We start from the raw sequence: 21951 nt of genomic DNA on the forward strand, positions 1-21951 counted from the left end.
CAATTGTTTAATGTAGTCTGTAAAAGACCATATTGTTTTGATCAGTTGTGCTCTTTAACATTTTTCACAAATTAATCATAAAGTTTATTTTTTATTCTTTTAATAATTGTTCATGTCAATAAATTAAAAAAAAAATTATATCGATCATTATTAAATACCTACCATTATGATTACAAGTGCCATTATCAAGTGCCATATGGTCCAATCTTGTTTTGCCACATTGGCCACTATTAGGTTGCCACATGGGTCTTTCGTGGGATGCTACTTGCAAGCTACCACGTGGACCATTCAAACCTTGACAAGTGTGTTGTCCACATTCTTGATTATTTACCAAAGTGGGGCCCACGTAATGTGTTACCTACCAATATCTATATGTGTAGCTAAATACTCTTTCTTTACGAACTTTTACCTACCAATCGCTACCAATATTTTAATGGCAGGTAAAATTCTTTAGTTACCAATATGGTACTTTTACCTACTTATTTAATTAGTAGGTAAAGGCCAAATTTCTTGTAGTGTGTGTTCAATATCAAAATCAAAAATGCTTAATCACGCTTGCCATCTGGCAAAAAATTTTTATGATGCAATATTTTGGACATCTTTTTGTAAAACCTCTTTTGCAGTTTTACAATCGACTCTAAGGAGAAATTTTTGATTTAATAAATCACTCTGAAATTTTGTAATACATAAAACAATTGAAAATGTTTCCTTTTTTATAGTAGAATAATTTCTTTGACAATCATTCCAATGTGCAGATATAAACTGGACTATTTATTCTTTACCATTGACTACTTGTTTTAGTATACCACCATATCCTAACTCTGAAGCATCTGTTTCAACTACTTTAGAAGCATTGCGATCAGCAAGGTGTAGACAAGGGATTTCTAGAACCTGAGCTTTGATTTTTCGAACAATTTCGGTATGTTCAGACGACCAAGGGACGAGGTTAGTTTTAAGGCGGTCATGTAAGGGCTTGGCTATCCTATTGATGTTTAGATAGAAGTCTAGGAAATAGTTGAGACTTTCATAAAATCTTTGGAGTTGGGTTTTATCTATGATTCTATCGGGAAATTTTATTGCAAAAGTAAGTGCTCTTTCAATTGGTGTAACTAGTCCTTTTGATATGTAGTGGCCAAGAACTCTTACACGAGTTTGAAATAGGGAATCTTGGATTTTGATATGATTAAACCATTTTTCCTAGATACATGGCAGAAAGTTTTAAGGTGTTTGAAATATTGTTCAATAGATTCTGAAAAAACTAGAACATCATCAATATATACTATACAAAATATAGAGTAGTCATTGGATATGTCATTAATAATTCTTTGGAATTCTCTAGGGGCAGTTTTATTTCCATTCATACTGCCCAAATGGGACCGTAAAAGCGGTTTTATATCTATCTTTTGGGTGGATTTGAATCTTCCAAAATTCTGATTTTAAATCAAATTTGGACAATATTATCAAAGATCTTAATTTTTGTAAAAGGTCTTTTTTATTAGGTATAGGGTATCGTACCCATCTTAGGGCTTTATTTAAAGGCTTATAATCGATAACTAGCCTTGGTATCCCTCTCTCAATTTCAGTATTTTTGTTTACATAGAATGCTTCACAGGACCACGGGGATCTGGATTTTGATATGATTCCTTTAGATTCGAGATCGGTGATCTCTTTTCTACAATATTATTCTAGGTCGGAGTTCATTTGATAGGTCTCACTTTTGTTGGTATTTCCTTCTCATCAAAATCTTTTTCATAAGGTAAATAAATCATATGTTATTTCTATGCCAAAATGCATTTGGTAAGTCAGAACAGAGTTCCACTTCTATTTGTTTTAGTAATTTTAAGATTTTTTCTTTGATAAAGCGGTCTTGTAACTGCTTCTCAATCTTGTGAGAGGAAAGGTCTTGTTTTAGATGTCATAATTGTATCTGTTTTCCTTGTATTAAGGCATTTATCTCGTTATTATATATAAAATTTGCCCTAATTGTATTAAGGTTCCTTCTTTTGAGTTTTTCAAGAAATGGGAAGGTAAGTTTGGTGTCATGGGTTTTGAAAGTAATACCTTTGTAGGTGACAGTTTAGGGGGTTATTAAATTGAAGAAAGGTGTACCTAATATGACAAGATGATTTATTCCTTTAACTAGGAGAAAAGATGTCTTAGTTTGGAAGGTTTTATTATTTATAGAGGCATCAACCTTACTAACTGCATTGAGGTTTGAGTTATTAGCGGCGGTTAATTTTTCTTTGGTTGTTGATAAAATCTTTTTGGTATTATTTCTTCTTTAATGCAATTCAAATCTGCTCCTGTATCGAATAAAGCAATGGTATCTAAGATAAAGTCATCTGAGAAGATAACTTTGACTTTTATAAGATATTTTCGGTAGGTAACTTGTCTTAATTCATATAAAAAATCTTCATATTGTATAGGAGTATTGTTTGAACTGCTTAGTTTTTTTGTTCAGTATTTTGCTCTTCTACTTCATGAACTAGAAGGACATTTAATGCTTCAGAATCTATCTTCTGTTGCTCTTTAAGGATTTTTAATTCTTCTTTGATTTCTTTGTGTGGGTCTTGTATTGTTGGAATGGATTTCTGGTTGGGTTCTTGTTTTTTTAATATTGTGGTCAAGTGATATGTAGTTTTTGTTGATGGTAGAATAGAAGGTTTTTGTTCTGGTTTGGGTTCAATAGGTCGTTGGAGTAATTTTTCTAAGAGCTCTTTTCTTATTTGGCGATCAATTATCTTTTCTATAATTTCGAGAGAATGTTCCTCATTTCTGGTTAGGACATTGATTCGTCTGTCTTCAGATGAGGAATTGTGAGAGGAAGAAGAGCTTCTTGCAATCTCATCTATTTAAAGAGGTTCATCATTTCCAGACATTTCAGATGTCTCAGATTCGGAAGATTCAAGGAGTAAAGTCGAGATTTTGTTGGATTGGCTTTCTTCTATGTTTAACTCTTTTATTTTTCTATTATGTCTGCAGAATCTAGATATATGTCCCTTTTTTCCAACTTTGTAACAAGTTATATCTTTATTGGTTGGTTTAGTAATTCTATTTTTGTTGAAAGGTTTTTTGTTGTAGGAAGGTTTATTGTTATTATTAAAGGAAGGCTTATTTTAGAACGGTTCTGTTGATTTTTTGTAGAAATGTTTAGACTTTGTTAAAGACCTTTTCTGATAAGGTCTTTGATATGGCTTGCATTCGCCATCACATTTTGTTTTTCAATAACTTTTATTGGGATTATAGTCAAACTGTTGACAGAAAGTACCTTATTCCTGCATTGTTTAGTTTATTTCCCATTTGAGATGTCTTTCAAGTTTTAAATCTTGACAAATCTTTAGGCCTTCTCGCTGTATCTGGCTTATGACTTGTCCATATATCAGGTTTTTGTAAGATATCGGGCTTCTGTGTTCAGATATTAAAGAATAACTAACTCTTTCACCGAGTAAGGTTGGAAGTCCGGCTAAGAATTTTTCCTTCCAATTTGCATGGTTTGACTCTTCTCTTAGTATGACTATGGTAAGGAAATTAGTTTTATATCTTTGAAAATCATTAAGTTTTTTACATTTGAGATTATGTAAGAACTCAACATTCTTATCTCTCAGGTGAGAAAGGTCACCAATAAAGTGGTGTGTTATGACTAGAATGAGTTGTGCTACTGCTCCTTGGATAGGGTTTTCTTGTTCATCTAAAATGGGTTTTCCCTCTTCATCTTCCCTAATGGAATTTAGGATTTCAAGTTGATTTTCAGGGGTAAGGTGATAGTCCCACCAACCTTTTAATTGGCCAGAGAACCCTGCTATGAGTAATTCAGCTATAGCTTTGTTCGGGGTTCCTATTTGGGTTGTATAAGCATTGGCTGTCATGGTCATTTGTTGTAAACGATTTAGAATGTTATATTTAGACATTCCGTCTATAATCCATTCATAAACAGAGGATGCATTAAATTTAGACTGGGTTAAAATTTCAGGTCTATTTTCAACTCCAATGTCTGGGGCTGTGAATTTTGGAATCATTTGTCGGAGGTCATGAACTTGGGTTATTTCATAATGAAAGCATCTTCATCTGAGTCATGATGTATGACATCCAGTTGTTTAGATGAAACACTATCAGCAGCTATTTGGGTTGTGGAAGAGGAAGCTTCAAGTCTACTAAAATGGTCTTTGATGGCTTTAACGAATTCTGGTCTATTTTTTGAATTTGTTGTTGGCTTTGTCTAGAAACTTGTTATGGCTTAAATATGGGTTCTTGGTTATTAATAATTTTAGGGAAATCTATTGTTTTTTGAATTTGATCTTCTATTCGGTTTAGTTGACCTCCTATGCTATTTAGGTGGGTGTTTGTCTAATTAACAGCAAGGATTGTATTCCTAGTATTTTTTTAGTATGTCATCATCTTGTTTCTTGATGGGGTGTGCCTCAATTTTTTCACTATCAACTGTTAGTGTGACATTTTTAAAAGGTGGGTGATGTTATTCTATAGTTCCGGTGCGTGTTTCCCATTGTTTCTATTTTTGGCTCATACTTCGAGTGATGTGGTTTAGGTAATTTATGAATGGGAAGAATAAGTTTTGGTCAGAGGAGTAAATTTCCAACCAATCAAAGAATAACATTTGTATTTTGTTTTGGTTGAGAAATTTATAATAAATTTCTTGAAGTTGTGTCTTTTGTTCTTTGAAGTTGGTAAAAAACCAATTTCTTTTTTCAGTATTTTGGGGAGAGTAGAACTCTTCACGGAGAAAAGTTTTATTGATTTGAACTTTTATTTCAATCATATTTAGCTCACTTGGCATTCCCATATTCTCAGTTATAGTAGAGAAGGTTGGGGATGTTGGTGATGAAGGGGAAACCGTGTTTTGGTTTAGTGGTAATTGACTTTGTTTATTGAAAGGGTGAGGTATATTGGAAGAATAATCCACACCACCCATAGATGTATTGGGTATATCTGATGTAGAGTATCTTGGTCCTGAGGAAGTGTTAATGATAGAAGGGATTTGAGAAATCTTTCCTAAATTTAAGGTTCTTGAGGAAGCATCAGAATATCGAGAACTAATAAAAGGGGCTAGGGATGATCGATTAAATGCAAGAGTGACTCTTCTATTTTCATCTTGGTGAACTTGGTGTATTTGTGTGTTTGGTTCTAATCTTTCCGGTAATCTAGGGTGAGCTACCCGTTCTAAAACCCATTCAGTGGGAAGGGAAATGTCATGCCATTTTATGGATCGAGTAATAACTGTGTTAGACCTTGAAAGGTCAGTTTGAAGAAGGATGGTTTCTCCTTTGATGAAAGTATTTTTATGCCCATCATCACTAGTGGACATTATTTCTTTGTAATGACTTCAAAAGATTAAAGCAACCGGAATTGATCATTTTAACATTTTATAGTTGTGAGTTTTAACTTGGAGTGTCATGCTATGGATAATATTTTTTTCATTAAGAGAAATTGATAAATTTGGATAGCAACTAAAAGAGATGGGTCCGTTAAATAGACTTGATTCTATGGAACTTAACATAGAGTCATTGAACTTAAGGAATCTAGCATCTCTTAAAATGGCTAATATTGAGGTATCTAATCCTTCTTTGGTTAAGGGCTTAATTCCTACTTGGACTAGACCTATATAGATGTAATTGTATGATTTTCCTAGTTTTTCTAGGGAACTTTTGGTGAGAAGGTGAATATTTCGAATGATTTTGATAGGTGTATGTCCCTTTCTACGGTTTTGATGGAAGAACTTGAACTATACCATTTTGTATCATATACTTGGATTTCAATAGGCGAACGCTCTATTTCTTTTTGGAGGTTTTTGACGTTGGTTTCCTCACTATTTGTAATATTTCTTGAGTCTAACATACTAATGGAAGAGTTTGAAAGAGATGTAGTTTTGCAGAATACATAATCCATGTTCTAGGTTCAAAAAAGATGTAGGCTAAGCTTTTGCTTACAATCCTAGATAAAATGAGTTTACTGCCTCCTATGGACTTATAACCGATAAACTAGGCAAAACGACTCGGCAAGGGCTTAGCTACAAAAGTTAAGAACTAAGAACGGAGAAACAGTAGGCAACAATATTACAATTCCCTTATGGCTCTGATACCAAAATGACGTTTTTGGACCAACAAATATTAATATAAACAGTAGGCGAGAGTAATATAGTAAGACTAAGACATGGTATGCATATTATATATATAACTAAGTCATGGAAAAATATAAGAATTAACACAAAATAATAAAACATGATATGAACAAGAAGAGGATTTGGAATTACTTGAAAATGCTTTTGATTATATAACTGAAAGTAATCTGCTAGTCTTTGTCTACAATTTGAGAAAATTGAGAATAAACTTTGGAAATATGAACTACTATCACTGGTACAAGATGTGTATATTATCTGCTCTCTAATTTCAAGTCTGTTTATTACTCTCTTCTTCTCCTTATTTATAGAAGGATGAGGAGTCTAAATTCTTGAAACAACATCATTCTTTTTTTTGTAGTGGAGTTCTGCTTTCCTGAGTGGACAGCTTGACTTGAGTGGGAGGTCCTCTTTTTCTTAGTGGAGGGGCTGCTTTCTTGAGTGGGAGGCTGCTTTCTTCTTAGGATTTTGAGTATGATTCATTTTCCACCAAAAGTTGCTTTGTTTGGAGAATAATGTTGAGTTGGTCTTAGTGAGAATCTTCTTTTGTGTCTTCTTTGTCTTCTTTTGAATAATGTTGAGTTAGTCTCAGTGGGAAGTGTCTTTTTTGTCTTCTTTTGTGTCTTTACAGGATCTCAAACAATTATTCATAACCTCTATATGAAGTTACAATAATTACAACTGTTATCTTATACCTATCTGATACTCTGGCACACCTGAGACAAAGCTGCCAGGGATTCTCCCCATGACTTCAAGCGACTAAGTCCCACACCGGCATACTGGTTATTTGTTGTGTTGTGTCATTTAAAAGAAAGCAAGAGTGAGCTATAATGCCCAGCATAATAATGTACAGTATGAAAATGACTGTATGATAAACTCACATAAAACATCATATGTGATAATTATGTTTTATTCGAAAATAGTTTTCCTTATCACCCTCGCCGCATTCGGGCTACGGGTCCCATTTTGGGTATACACATACTTCACAAGTTCCTGAGCACACAGAGTACCTTTGCCTGCGGTACCTTTGGTAGTCCATCTAGCACACATAGTACCAGAGTCTACCCCTCCCTTGTCCTTTAAAAAAATTCTATCATATCTCGAGAACTCGAACCACATCGAAGTTCTCCCAAGTGTTTTTCTTTTTGATAGAAACAACTTATCTTATCAGGGTATATATATATATATATATATATATATATATATATATATATATATATACGTACTTTCAAAATTTTCGGAGGAAGTACTAAGGATGTGAGTTGACCGTTGTCAACAGATAATTAAGTAAGGGGGGTTTCTCCTTGAAACTATATTCAAAATATTAAAATAGGTCGGGATAATATTCTCCGACGATCTGGAATTATTCGAATGATTTTCAAAAATCGGAAAGTATTTTAAATCGGGTTCTATGATTTTTAAATCATAAATAAATACTTTAATAAATAATAATCGATAAATAATTAAACCTCAAAGGAGTTTACTTTTAAAAGAATAAAAATAATATTCCTCAACTAATTTATGTTTAATAATTTAATAAACTTTAATATTTAATCGAGTCTGAAGTAAATATTTACTGGAGAATACATCTCCTTAATAAATGACTAGTAAGTAAATATATCTTGTCTGAACGATAAAGTATAGTCGAGGGAATACGATCTTTGGAAATCGTTTTAATAAAAGTTCGAGGTGTTTAATATTTTGTAAGTGGACGTTGAGTCCCTTGAAACGTAACTACTATGGACTTTAATCGTCCTATAAATATCACCGGAATGATTCCAGGGTTTTTATTCTATAAAAACAAAACTGACCGACTCTCGGTCTTACAACTTATACATCACACTCTGCTATAACGCTAATATTCTTAAATAAAGCACCTCCGAAATACTTCCGGGTTTTCATCAATTTTTATTGACCGATCCTCGGTCTAAAATATATACATGCACACTACTCGCTAAAGTTAACGTTCTCAATTATAAACTCCTCCGGGATACTTTCGGGTTTTTATAAGCTTACACCGACCGACTCTTGGTCTAAATATAACATTTCGAACTCGGTATGAACATATGCTAGAAATTATCAACAATTGAGTAATGCGATACATCTCAAACTTCGTAAAACAGTTTAAAGAAATCTCATGCATAAATCACACTTTTGTAAAATATTCACAACACAACAGTTCTTAAAAGGTAGGGTTTGAAAAATTGTATGGGTATCTTGAGGTGGAGGATGCTCTAGGTTCCGCTCGGAAATCTATAATCATAAACACAATTCATTTTGTTAGGTCCCGTTCTAATTTACGGCTACCCGCACTCATGCGCTAATCATTATGCACCCTCTCAACTTATATTACCCTTATTATTTCTTCAAGTCCTTATTCACAGTATGGTCGCTTCCTTTTTCAAAGTATCTTAAGTCCATTTTCATTTTCGTCGTCGGCTCCGCTTATGGATCCTACGGTTTCTAATCGCGCGGTCTCGGGTCCGATATTTTTATAAAATTGAAAAATCATTATTTTCACTTGAAATTTTTATGGCAGTTAGGAAACTCAAAATACTACTCTCTGAACACATTTAAGTCGATCATTTATATTTTCAAAGTTCGTGATCCGTAGCAGTTTTTGTCGCGTAAATCACTTTTAGTAAAACGGTCATAACTTTTGATCCGTAAATTGGAATCAAGCGATTCAAGCGCTTAAACGATCCTTATAACATTTTATATCATAATCAAAGGTTATTTTTCAAGAAACTATAGTTTACACCTTCGGGACTTTCTTCAGAAACTTAAAGTTACATTTTGTTCGTTTTAACGAGATTACGTTTATGATCGGAGTTTCGTTTACGCCCTAAATCTTTATACTACCACCAACAATCATCATATCATCATCAACACACTAACTCCTCCCAAGAACATCATGTTCTTGAGACAACAACAATCAACCTTAAATCTACTTAACTAAACATCATGATCTTAACAATATCACCACTAAAACTTGGTTTATAACTACATACTAAAAGGATCTTGAAATTGAATCTTAAATGAAGTTGGGTCAAATATTTTTACCTTTCTTGAAAGCTTGAGATGTATTCTTGATGATGGTGAAGTCTTGGGAGTGCTTCGTATGGTTTTTGGAACCTAAAACCACCATTGAAATCAAGAAACCAAAGAAGAGTTACTATTCATACTATTCATTCTCAACTTTCTTGATTTTATTTCACCCATCAAATCTTGATAAAAAGAGATCAAGGAATTATCTTACCTTAGTTTGGTTGTTAGAAAGCTTGAGAATTTATGGGAGGACTTAACCATGGCTAGAGCTTGAGGTTTTGAATTTCATTTCTTGGCTTCAAGATGAAGGGCCAAATGAAGCTTGATGAAGAAGAGGGAGAGAGTTTTTATGCTTGCTCCTTGGTTGCTTCTAGGAAATGATGTTGGCGATATCTTATATTGATTTGATATTCTCTAGTTTAGGATCATAGATTTATTCTTGTTGCCAAATCCATGCACAAATCTAAGTAGCTTCCTAGTTTATTAGCTAAGCTACTAGTTTTAGCTTCCTTAGCACACTATTTGATTAGCCTTCGTTGATCATCCTATCTCTAGCTCACTATTTGATAAATTAACCTTGGTTATTTTCTTACCATGGTTAGTTAGTGCGTTCCGTTTATTTAATCGTTTACGCGTTCGCTCAGTCGCTTAAACGTTTTCGTAATATTTCCTCGAAAATGGTTCGCGACGTAATTTCTTTCGTATTTATTCCTTATGTTTTGAATTATCATATTTGGATATAAATCCGTAGGGTTTTAATTTCGTAATTATATTATGATTCCCGTAATCCTCGTTGATTCGTAAATATGGTCGTTTTTCAAAGTTAGTTTTCTTCGAAAAGTAACAGCATTTACATACACTCATTTGGCACGTATAATCATAATATCAACTCCAACACTCATTTTCTCGTGCACTACGTAGTGTGTGCTAAAAAAATTTCCCCGTCCATCAGGGTTACTATTTATTAAACGTTTTTACAATATCTCAAAATTCGAGTTATTATAGTCTTCCCCTCTAACAAGGATTCCGTCGCGGAATCAATCAGAAAATAGGTGGGGATATCTATTCCTCATTGCGTCTTCAAATTCCCAAGTTGACTATTCGATATTTTGATTCTTCCACAAGATTCTAACCAGCTTCACAGTCTTGTTCCTTAGCACTTTTTCTTTTTGGTCCATTATCCTTACTGGCTGCTCAATGTAGGTTAGGTCTGGTTGTAAATCTACCTGCTCGTATTCTATTACATGCTGTGTCTGCATGGTTCTTACTTAACATTGACACGTGGAACACGTTGTGCACTTGGTGCAGATTAGGAGGCAAGGCGAGCTTGTAAGCTAGAGGTTCTATTCTCCTCAAAATTTTAACGGTCCTATGAATCTGGGACTCAGCTTCCCTTTCTTTCCAAACTTCATTACTCTTTCCATGGAGATACCTTCAACAACACTGAATCCCCTGCTTCGTATTCTATATCCTTTCGAATCTCATTACTCCCTCCCTGGGAGGAACTTTCAAAAATACTTGGTCTGTTACTTCGTACTTCCTGTCTTTATAGTTTTGGTCTGTATATCTCTATTGTTTATCCTGGGCTGCCACTAGCCGGGTTTAGATAAGTTCTAGGAATTTCTTTGGTCTGTACACTCAACTATGGTCCAGCATTCTCCGCTTACCAATTTCTTCCCAACTTAAGGGAGAACGATTCTTTCTTCCGTACAAAGCTTTGCAGTCGTTCCAACGCCCGTATGATAACTCGTTATTGTTGGTAATTCGATTAACGTCAATTGGTCACTTCATTTTCCTTATAAATATATAATATGGACTAGTAGCGTATCTTCTAGTTTTTGGAATGCTCCTTCAACTTATTCATTTCCCCCTCCATCACTCTTACTAGTGCTAGAGTTTCGTTCCTTAACGTTTTTCCCTTTTTGCGCATCATCTATGTCGATTATTTTATGCAAGAAGTTCTCATCGCATTTCTACACGCTCATCTCATGTTACGCGCTTAGCGTCAGATTTAACATTTCTTCCCGTAGTAACGTAAGGCACATCATCGTTCTATTGCCATTTTGAAGGAATCACCATTTCATACGCAATTGATTGACACGTTTTAGGGTCGTGGAACATTCAGCTTCCGTCATCGGTCGGACTTCTTTAATCATTCCATGTATAATATCTATAGTACTACGATACTTTCTGGGTCTTACTTGTTATTCTCGCTAGCGCCTTAGACGTATTCACGTTTATTGGTACCTGCTACTAGTGGCCTTTATAGGGCGTGTACGACCTTCTTCGCCTTCTATCAGCTCTGACAATGACATCCTTCATCCTTTCACGTTTTCCTTCGTTAGGGATATCAGCGACTATTTTTTGTATGCTGGCGTGGTAAGTACATCTACACGAATTTTTTGTCAACGATAGGCGATTCCCCTAACCGTTCCAAATAAAAGGTAAGCCGCTAGACGTATCTTCAATGGTCCGGATAGTCCTCTCATTCTACTTGTCGATTTGAGAACTCTAAGTCGTGCCTCTGTTCGTCCCTTCTCACGAAATATCTTGGGTCCTTGCGCGGTGCAATATCACGGGTCTCTCTATCACCAATTATCTCTTCCGCTTTCATAACAATTTTGTAGAGTGGACATCTATCGTTTGCATAATAAAATAAGCGGTCTTATTTAATCTATCACTCAAAATCCTCAAATAGCACGACGGCTAACTTGGTTCTTGATAATCCTCCTTCAAAATTTATTATAATTAACTCTTACTTCAAAATTTATTATAATTAACTCTTACTCCTATTTGGGTCATCTACAAGTCGTAATCGCAAAAATTTTAATCTTCGCCTTTCCGTTTTCAGTTTTACCCAAGTTGAATACTTACTTACCTACTCAATGACATACTTTTTCATATTCTGTCATGACTAATATTCGTTTACATTTTTAAGCATCTTTAAGTCTTCCTATTAAGTAATAAAGGGTTCTTTTCATGCGATCCTTCTCATTAGTTATTCTGAGATTTGTCATCCTCAATATATCTTTTCCTACTTAAAGTGTCGACCACCACATTGGCCCTTCCTTGATGATAATAGATTTCTCAATCATAGCCTTTGATCAATTTGACTATAGCCTTTATCTCGTGTTCAGTGTAAAAAAAATCCAAAATTTCCTCATAAGTAAACTCCTTGCCCTTTCAGTGCGAACCTTATCACAATTATTATAGATCATTAATAGGACGCCTTATGTCACGGTCCTTAAGCTGCGTAGATGTATCATTACATTTCATAAAAAATCCATTTTTTCTATCGCCGAGTATTTCTAACAAGAGTCTATTACTAATCTTACCTTCACTTTTTTTTAAAAGTCTTATTCCTCGAATTCATTCATGATTGGTCTTTCCTGAATTCATTAGTTCTTATCCCGATAGTGTTTCACAGAAGCGTACCTCACTAATCACGTTGTATCTTCTTCTATAAACATGTTAAAGATCCTTATGATAATAACTAAACATGGTATTCCCTTTTTACAACAACTTACTCATCACGATGCTCCGATTGCACCATCATAATACTGAGCTTTCAGTCTCATATTACAAAAACCAGTTCTCAACAATACTCAGAAGATTTATAACTTGGAAGGAAGAATACAACAAGGGTTATCCTTCCATGTCCTTAGAATTTTATATTGTAATAATATAGAGAATATCCATTGAAAGCAATGATTGCTGAATAATAACATCATATGAATGAAACTTGTAAGATTTTCACATTGAAATAATACTTTTCTTCTCGAATAATGAAAGAAATATCGAATAACATCCTTAACCAATGGTTAACCATTAAGGTCTCAAAGAGGTGCTATTTTGAAAGAAAAAATTGTATCCAATGATTAATAAATAAGGACATATATTGTTCTTCAATCACTTTATGATTTTAATTGGATATTCGTTATATAAATGAAAGAATAAAATATTTCATGAACAAAATATTTCATAAAATTGAATATAAATTCTCGTTTGAGTGGGCGACCTAGTTAGGTCTCAATTAAATCATTCTTTGAAAATTTCATCAACAATTAAATTTGGCATATATAATGCACTATGGAATAATAAAAAATTGATTGGAAGTGGAACTAGCAAAATAATAACTAGTCCATATCAAGCAATATTATCAACCGGCTAAGAAAATGGCGAGCATAATTGGTTTGGCCCATGGGAACTAGGTAGAACGATTAGCTAGACTTTCATCATATTAATTAAAATTTCGACTAGGTAGGACATTAACTAGTCGTTCTTGAGAACATATACAACTTAGCATATTTTAGTTTGTTCGAAAAAGAAAATCTCAATATCCACTACACCATATATGGGCTAATGCAACCCCAAAAAAGTGTAGTAAAAGATACCAAATATGTTACAATAGAGGTTTTTGCAACATTTTTACTAAAATTCGGCGTTGCATTTACTGCCGTTGTAATAGAAACCTATAACAACATTTTTTAGACTTATTGTAACATTTAAATGTGTCACAATAAATCACTTTATTGCAACATTTTTTCCAGTTTTAGCAACATATTGATGGTGTTGCAATAAAATATTGCAACACTTTCCTGTAACATTTTGGAGTCTAATGTGTTACAAAAGTCAATTTATTGCAACATTTTTATGTAACATTGTTTCCCTATTAGCATCATTTACCATTTTTAGCAACATTTTACTGCGACACTTGTGTTCCTATTGTAATGCTTTTAATAGTTTTAGCGACATTGTAGTGCAACACTTTTGTTCATATTGTAATGCTTTTTAATAGTTTTAGCAACATTAATTTGCAACACTTTTTATTACTCTAAGTTGCACTATCCTGTTTGAAATGTCAAAAACCATCCCAAAATCACAAGTTGTCAATAAATCTGGATTTCACATTTCCAATTACGGACAGATGGCAAATCCAATAAAATACAAGTCAATAAGGACCAAGAAATGGTTTATACCAGAAGATCATCTTGCAGCTACGTCTAGTACTAAATCCAAAGTCGAAATACATAGTCGACCTACGTTGTTACACCATAAATCTAGACAAAACATAGTCTATTTTCATGTCTAAGTAGCAACATACTAAAAGCACACATTTATAAAATAAAAGTACTGAACAACATTAAGCATCATGAATTTCATTAAGATCGTTCTCGTCGCTTTCAGGCTCACGATCACCATCCTCTTCTTCATTGTTGTCCTCACTTTCATCACTGTCCGCGCATAATTCTTCAAGATCAATTTGTTTAAAATCTGGATTGATTTCTCCAAGCTTTACTATGACCTTGGTAACTTTTTCAGAAACCTTTTTATCTACTATCTCCTGCATTTCAGCCATCAATTCTTCCCTTATTGTCTTCTTCAAATCCTCCATATCAGCAGGAGTAGTACTGGAACTAAGAAGCTGTTGTTGCTGATCCTTTTTCAATTTTCTACATTTCCCAGATCTGCCCAGAAGCCAATTGGGACCATGGATGGGTTTTTTGATTTGGTCATCACCAGTGATATTTTCAGCATTGAGAGTCTACCAATAAACAATAATACAAACACATTAAAAATGAGTGCCACTCTGAATAATAAAAACTATATGATATTGTAGAGATGGAAATGACTTAAACAATTAAGTAACTTGCATTGGTACCTTATATTGTCGTCCTGGTTCCCGTTTGCGAGTTTTTGAGTAAATATCATCTTTTGGAGCTAATTCAAATGGATCAATTTTCTTTTCCTCTTTCTGTGAAAAATGCAGAGAATAACATTATGTCAAACCAATATAATGCAAGAAAACAAAAATGCGATGATTAAAATAGAGAAAAGGAAATCAATTTTTAAATGTTGGACGTACAATTTTCTCGCCAATTTGAGCAAAACTTTTACGACCAGCTGTGTGTGTTTCTATAATCAATGTACGATTTTTCGCATTTTTCCTAGCTCAATCCTGATTATCCAATAAGGTGCAAAACTATAAAATAAGTTCCACCAATTTTTCAAAAAAACATTGAGATAAGGTGGACATCTAGATAAGTGATTGATAAATAAATACATATACCTGAACTTCTTCATTCCCCCAATATTTAAGAAGCACCTTGAATTCTTCAAGTGGAATGACATTAGGCTTGTTTTTCAGCCCGTCGCCATCATTATCATAAGCAAGATAATGACTCTGCTTAACTCGGCTTTTGTGCAGCCTCCACAGAGCACTAATGGTCCTTAATGTGTAAGTTCTTCCCTCTTCGGGAATCTCATATTTTGTCTAAATAAATTAAGTTAAATTATTAGCTGCCTTTTACATCTCAGGGATATAGAGTGTCAATTTTAATTAATCATATACTATGAAAAAAAATACAAAAATAGATATTATACATAGATTATTTTTTGTGTTTACCTTCACAAATTTCCATAAATCCTCCTTCAGTTGCTCAGGAACTCTATGCCAGTTAATTAAATCAAGGGGGACAGACTGCTTACCCAATGTCCCCAAAAAATCCTTGAATTCAGACAAGGTTTTGTCATTATCAGCCACAACCTGCAACTCCTTGATCAGCTTAATAATCTTCTTCTCATCTTCTTTTCTTGTGTACACAGCTCTCATTAAAGTGGGTCCTCTACGCTTCCTCTTCTTTTCTGGACCAAAAAGTTGTAAAAAGATTAAGCCAAGAACCTATTCAAATTGTTGAACCAAGCCAATATTAGCAAAAATAGTTATTACCAGGAGATGTTGCTTCCTTATGAGTTTCTTCTTCACATAGCTGGCCACCATCATCAGTTTGGTTTTTTTCTTTTTCTAATGTTTTCTGGCGTTCTTTCATCAAGTTATAAGCCTCCATTGAACCAATACCCTGATTACTATACTTTTTTGGTGGTGCCACTCTCCGAGGAAAGGTTGGTGATATATCTTTAGGCAAGGGAGGGGGAGGTGGTAAAACAGGGGATGATGGTTCAGTTATTGGAGGTTCAGTTACCGGAGGGGTTGACTTTCGAGATGGAGGATGGAGTGAGTTTTCAGACTGTTAGTAGTTATTAACACAATTAAAAATAGTGTAAGAACCAAAAACTGCTAAAAAGTCCACATCACAAATGAAATTACGTACCTGTGTAGATGAAGAACCTACGGTCCTAGAAGGTGTCATTGGCGCCCTGCCACCAGGATTGGACACTTTCTTCACCGTTTTAGCTTTAATCTTGAAAGATTGTTTTTCTCTAGCAACCTTCTTAGCAACCATGTCTTCGTCGTCTTCAGCTTCGCAGCTATCTTGTCCAGGAACGTACTCCCCATCAAGTTCCAAGTCATCATCCACTTGAACTTTTTCATTGTTCTTATTCGTCAGACCATCAGCGATCCTTTTTAATCCCAACTCTTCAATTTTCATTTTCTTTTCTACTACCTGCACCATCCTTTTCTTCTAATTCTCTGTTATCTGATAGAGAAAACTTAAATTTTAAGTTAGACTCAAGGCAGTTATGGTAGAAGAATAACTACCAGATTGAACTTATTACCTTTGGAACAACTTTCTTTGAGTTTCCCTGCTCATTCTCAGCCTCGGGATTATCAACAAGCAAACGACGACTAGTTCTTTGTTTCTGCAGTCCGTCTATCGTCACAAACTTATGCTTTGCTTCTAAACGTGTTGGTACATTAAGTGGATACAAAATATTATTTTGACACCACAATACAAGAGTATTAACTAAAAAATATGAACGCAACTCGACAAAATAATTATACCTTCAAAAAAATGAGTTCTTGGTCGCACAATCACATATGGCTGCATCGGTGGCTTAGGCTCCATAGATTTGTCAACAATCTCATCAACATAAAAATCCAACCTATCCCCTTCAACTGTCTGTACAAACTCTTGTAAGTCATGATCATTGTCAATAAGCTTCCAACCAGTTGGCACCTTTTTAACATAAACACCGCCTATTTCTCCATATTTGAAATCATCCTTCACATATTCCATCACAAGAGTGTACGAGAACCTATCAGAATCAACATATTCCACTATCTCCTTACATAAACCACCAACATATCTTGTCTTTGTGAACTGTCCCTTGTGGAAAAATTTGAGAATGTAATCCTTAGACGCAATCCTGAAAATAAGAACATTTTAAGAAAAATTAGTAATTGAAACGTGCACAAATATGACAAAGGGAAATACAAGAAAAACTAACACTAATAATAGAAACACTGACTAGAACAAAAAAAATCAACTGAATTCCATATTTATATTAGAATAAGAGACTACAAATGATTCTTTTAACTTAAACTACTACAATTAGATTTTACAAAAAAAAACATGAAAAATGGAAACACGACAGATTTTATGAACAAGAGAAATAGAACACCAAATTAGCACAAAATTCAACTAAATACAACATTCTTTTAAAACTAAGGAATACAAATGATTCTTTTAATTTAAACTACCATAATTGAAACTGATCAAAATATGAAATAACTACAAAGTAGCAGAACTATAAAGAGAAAATAAATTCTCTTTTTGTCATATTTCATTATTATCTACTTCTTCATCAGGGGTAAATGAAATTTGTTTTTTCGGAACGTCATCTCTGCACCAACTCATGATATCATCTGTAGGTAATCGTTCTTCAGTGATTTCTACTACAGCATTTATCTCGTCTTCTATATCAGAATACTGATCCTTCGCAAATTTTTTGATGACAAAATGCACATTCTTTTCAGTAGGGTCTTCTACATAGAAGACTTGCTGAACTTGTGTAGCTAAAATGAAAGGATCATCTTTTTAATATAATTTATTAAAATTCACTCTTGTTAACTCATGACAATCCTTTTCCTTTTGATACCAATAACACCTAAATATGACTACAGCCAGTGCTCCCCAGTAGTCAACCTCAATGATGTCCTCAATTGCGCCATAATAACCAACTTCCCCAACCACTGGATTTTTGTCTTTAACAGTCGCGAAACTAGTGGTTAAAGCAGTGAGGAAGCCACCACTATTCGGTGTAGTACACCTACTATCTCTTTGCTTGGTGTGAAATTTGAACCCGTTGACAATATAACCTGTAAATTTCTTAGCTGCCCAATGAGGCCCTCTTGCCAAAGATGACAATTCCATTGATATGTCATTTTTGTTTCGAACCACCTCTTTTAACCACTTGTGAAATTCAGTTGCATGTGTTCTTTCACGTTTATACTTCTTTACCTTCGCATCTTTTTCAACCAAGCTACGGTTTTCAGTATAATTATAGTAACACCAAATTAGCACAAGATTATGATGGTTTACAGTTTTATAAAATTTGGATCAGCTTTCTTTGTTCCCAGAAACACATACTTTTTAAGCTTCTCAATTTCTTCGTTGTCACAGTTGAATAATATGTATCGATGAGCCTTAGTCCATACTTTATCTTCTAGGTGTATAGATTTCCCATCTTTTCTTTTACGAGATCCAATAGGATATCCAGCATCTTTGTTACAGTCCTTCTGATCACTTCTGTTTTTACACTGCTCATCAAAAAATCGAGAACAAAATATTAAACATTCCTCAACCAAGTCCCCTTAGCTATGCACCCCTCTGGCTTGCTCCTATTTCGAACGTAGGATTTCAACTTGCACAAATACCTTTCAACTACAAACATCCACCTTAAGTGCACCGGACCTCCAAATTCGATTTCCTTCCACAAGTGAATTGGTAAGTGAACCATTATGTCGAAAAATGCAGGTGGAAAGATCATTTCAAGTTCATAAAGTATCTCAATGATTTCATTTTGTAACTTCTCAACATCTTCTAATTCGATGACTTTGCCATATATACCCTGAAAAAATGCCCCCAACCTCATTAAATGTATTGCTACCTCAGGTTTTAGAGTTTTAACCACAACAAATTGTAATAGAAATTGAAGAATAAAATTTGCGTCATGACTCTTATAACCCGATATCTTCCGCTCATTCATTTGAACACAGCGGCTAATATTAGAGGCAGATCCATGGGGTAACATAGCATTCATCAGAACTGAACAGAAGATTTCTTTTTCTTTTTTGGTCATATCAAAACTAGCTACCCTAATTTTAACATGTTTGTTATCATCACATCTGACTGGATGAAGATCTTTCCTAATCCTCATTTCTTCTAGATCTTGACGATCACTAAAATGATCTTTTATCCTGCCCCCGATATTTAATAAAGTACCCAGAATTTTATCACAAATATTCTTTTCAATATGCATCACATCTAGGTTATGCCTTACCATATTATTGCTCTAATATGGTAACTCGAAAAAGATGGACTTTTTCTTCCAAGGGCAATCTGATGAAGAACCCCTATGTTTTTTCTGTTGCTTCCCTAAGTCATTTTCATAGCCACACAAAAGATGCTCAACCTCTATTCCTGTTAACAGTTCAGGACTTCCTAGCAATTCTACATCCCCATTAAATCTCCTCCTATCAAACCTCCACTTGTGGTCGGGAGGAAGAAATTTTCTGTGGTTTAAATATACCACCTTCTTGCTATGTTTTAAATATGTTGACGAGGTCTCGTAGTGGCATGAAGGGCAGGCCAGTTTACTTTTCGTGCCCCAACCCAATAAAACTGCATATCCCGGAAAGTCACTTATCGTCCATAAGAGGCCCGCGTGCAGCCTAAATGTGTTGTCTACCCTTACATCATAAATTTCTTTCCCAACCTTCCATAATTCTTTCAATTCTTTGATTAACAGCTGTATATAAACATCAATCTCGTTGCCAGGATAAATAGAGCCAGTAATTAAGGTTGAAAGAATTAAATTTTCAGGTTACATGATTAACCAAGGGGGAAGGTTGTAATTTACTAGCACAACTGGCCAGGTACTATGAGAAATATTCATTGACCGATATGGATTAAATCTGTCGGCAGCTAATCCTAACCTAACATTTCGCATTTCTGCCCCAAATTCTGGATATTTGGTATCTAGCGACTTCCAGCCCTTGCCGTCACCCGGATGCCTAAACTTGCCATCCTTTTTTCGTGCTAACGCATGCCATGTCATTGAGTTAGAATAATCAGAGCTCTGGAACATTCTTTGCAGCCTTGGCTTCAAAGGAAAATACCTCAGCACTTTTGTTGGGACTTTTTGTTCCTTCGACTTAGATATATCCATATTAGGCCCATTTTTATCTTCAAGTACTTTCCACCTAGATGTTTTACACTTTTTGAAAATATCCAGCACCTCATTTTTAGCCCAAAATAGCATGCAGTCATTTCGACATGCATGTATTTTTTGGTAATCAAAACCCAAGTCTTTAATCATAACCTTGGCTGAATTGAAAGATTTACGGCATGTTAACTTTGGGAAAAGCCTCTTTTATTAAGTCAAGCAAATCGCTAAATATCGCCTCGCTAAATCCATGAATGCACTTTAGTTGGTAAAGCCTAACTATGAAACTTAAACGAGTAAATTTTTTAGACTCGGGATATAAAGGCTGCCTACCCTCGTTAACAAGCGTATAAAATTTCCTCGCATCAGCATTCATTCCCTTTCTAACTCCGTCTTCACCAGTATCATTACCTGTTCCATATACATTTTGTATCATCGCCTCGAACTCATCGCCTAAACCCATACCTATATCAGTATCCATCTCATCCATGTCGCCGATCATGTTTTCCATCCTAAGAGTTGAGACCTCGTAAATCCATTCAAGATAATGGGGACAAGGACCATTACATATGAGATGCTCACGTATACCCTTGGCATCAGTCCAGAAACGATTACTACAGGTTTTACAAGGACACATTAACTCCTTTCCTACGGCATATTTAGAAAATGCTATCGTAACAAAATCTTCCACCCCCTTCCTATATTTATCACTGTAGTTAGGAAGAAATATCCATTTCTCTCCTTCAACATCCATTTTCTACATAAATAAATTGGACAAAAAAACAAAGTATATCACATACTAACAAAGACAGAGAGACAGTAGAGAAAGAGCACATATATTACAACATTAACATGCTCTTATCATACTTAAAATTAAAACTTTAAACCTTAATTAACAGCCTCAAGTTTTAAACCTTAATTAATGACAACAATACAACATCAAGCTCAATAGAGATTAACACAAACAAATCCATTTAAAACAACAAACATATTATACCACAAACAGTCCAACAAAATCATAAATTACCAAATATCTACTAAATTACAAGAATAAATCAAAAATATAAGAACAATTTAACAAGAGGGTTATATATCACAACAAAATTAACACATATATTCAACTAATTAATACAAAAATCCAACAAATTTCATATACACTGTCTTTCAGATAAAGTTGTTCACATGCATACATATATATACAAGTATAAGCTTAAAAAGATGAGTAAAATACCTCTAATTGAATCTTTACTTCAATTTTTGCACAAATCTTGCTCAATTAGGTTTGGGGTTTTGGGCTTCGGCTTAATTGGAGATTAGAGAGTGGGGGACAGAGAGAAAGAGAGTGGAAAGGAGAGTCGTGAGGGGGGAGAGAGGAGCTTCGGGAGAGAGTGGTCGGGAGAGAGAGGAGAGAGAGTGAGTAATATTTTGTTTAATTAGGTGTTAGAAATATTTTGTCTGAAAAATTTTGGCATATAAACATCCTGCCCAATGAAAAAAAAGTTCCCGCCTATAATTTTAGTGAAAAAGAATAAAAAGTGTTTCGTTTATTATAACACTTTGTAATAGTATTGCAATTGTATTGAAAATTTCAAAACCCTCATTTTACTTGCAACATTTTTACATTTTATGTAACGGTTTTAAAA

The 21951-nt window shown here is 34.3% G+C and overlaps 1 protein-coding gene across 1 annotated transcript; it reads right to left on the reverse strand.

Annotated features, from left to right (window-relative positions):
• Positions 1 to 19435: 19435 nt before the first annotated feature.
• Positions 19436 to 21062, reverse strand: LOC141660217 (uncharacterized). The gene is made up of 3 exons (XM_074467180.1): positions 20488 to 21062; positions 20003 to 20345; positions 19436 to 19891 (listed from the first exon to the last, which is right to left on the reverse strand). Exons 1-3 carry the CDS (start codon positions 21060 to 21062, stop codon positions 19436 to 19438), a joined length of 1374 nt encoding a protein of 457 aa, XP_074323281.1.
• Positions 21063 to 21951: the final 889 nt, after the last annotated feature.

The sequence above is a fragment of the Apium graveolens genome, chromosome 5, assembly GCF_009905375.1.
Source record: "Apium graveolens cultivar Ventura chromosome 5, ASM990537v1, whole genome shotgun sequence".
In the NCBI taxonomy this organism is placed as follows: domain Eukaryota; kingdom Viridiplantae; phylum Streptophyta; class Magnoliopsida; order Apiales; family Apiaceae; genus Apium; species Apium graveolens.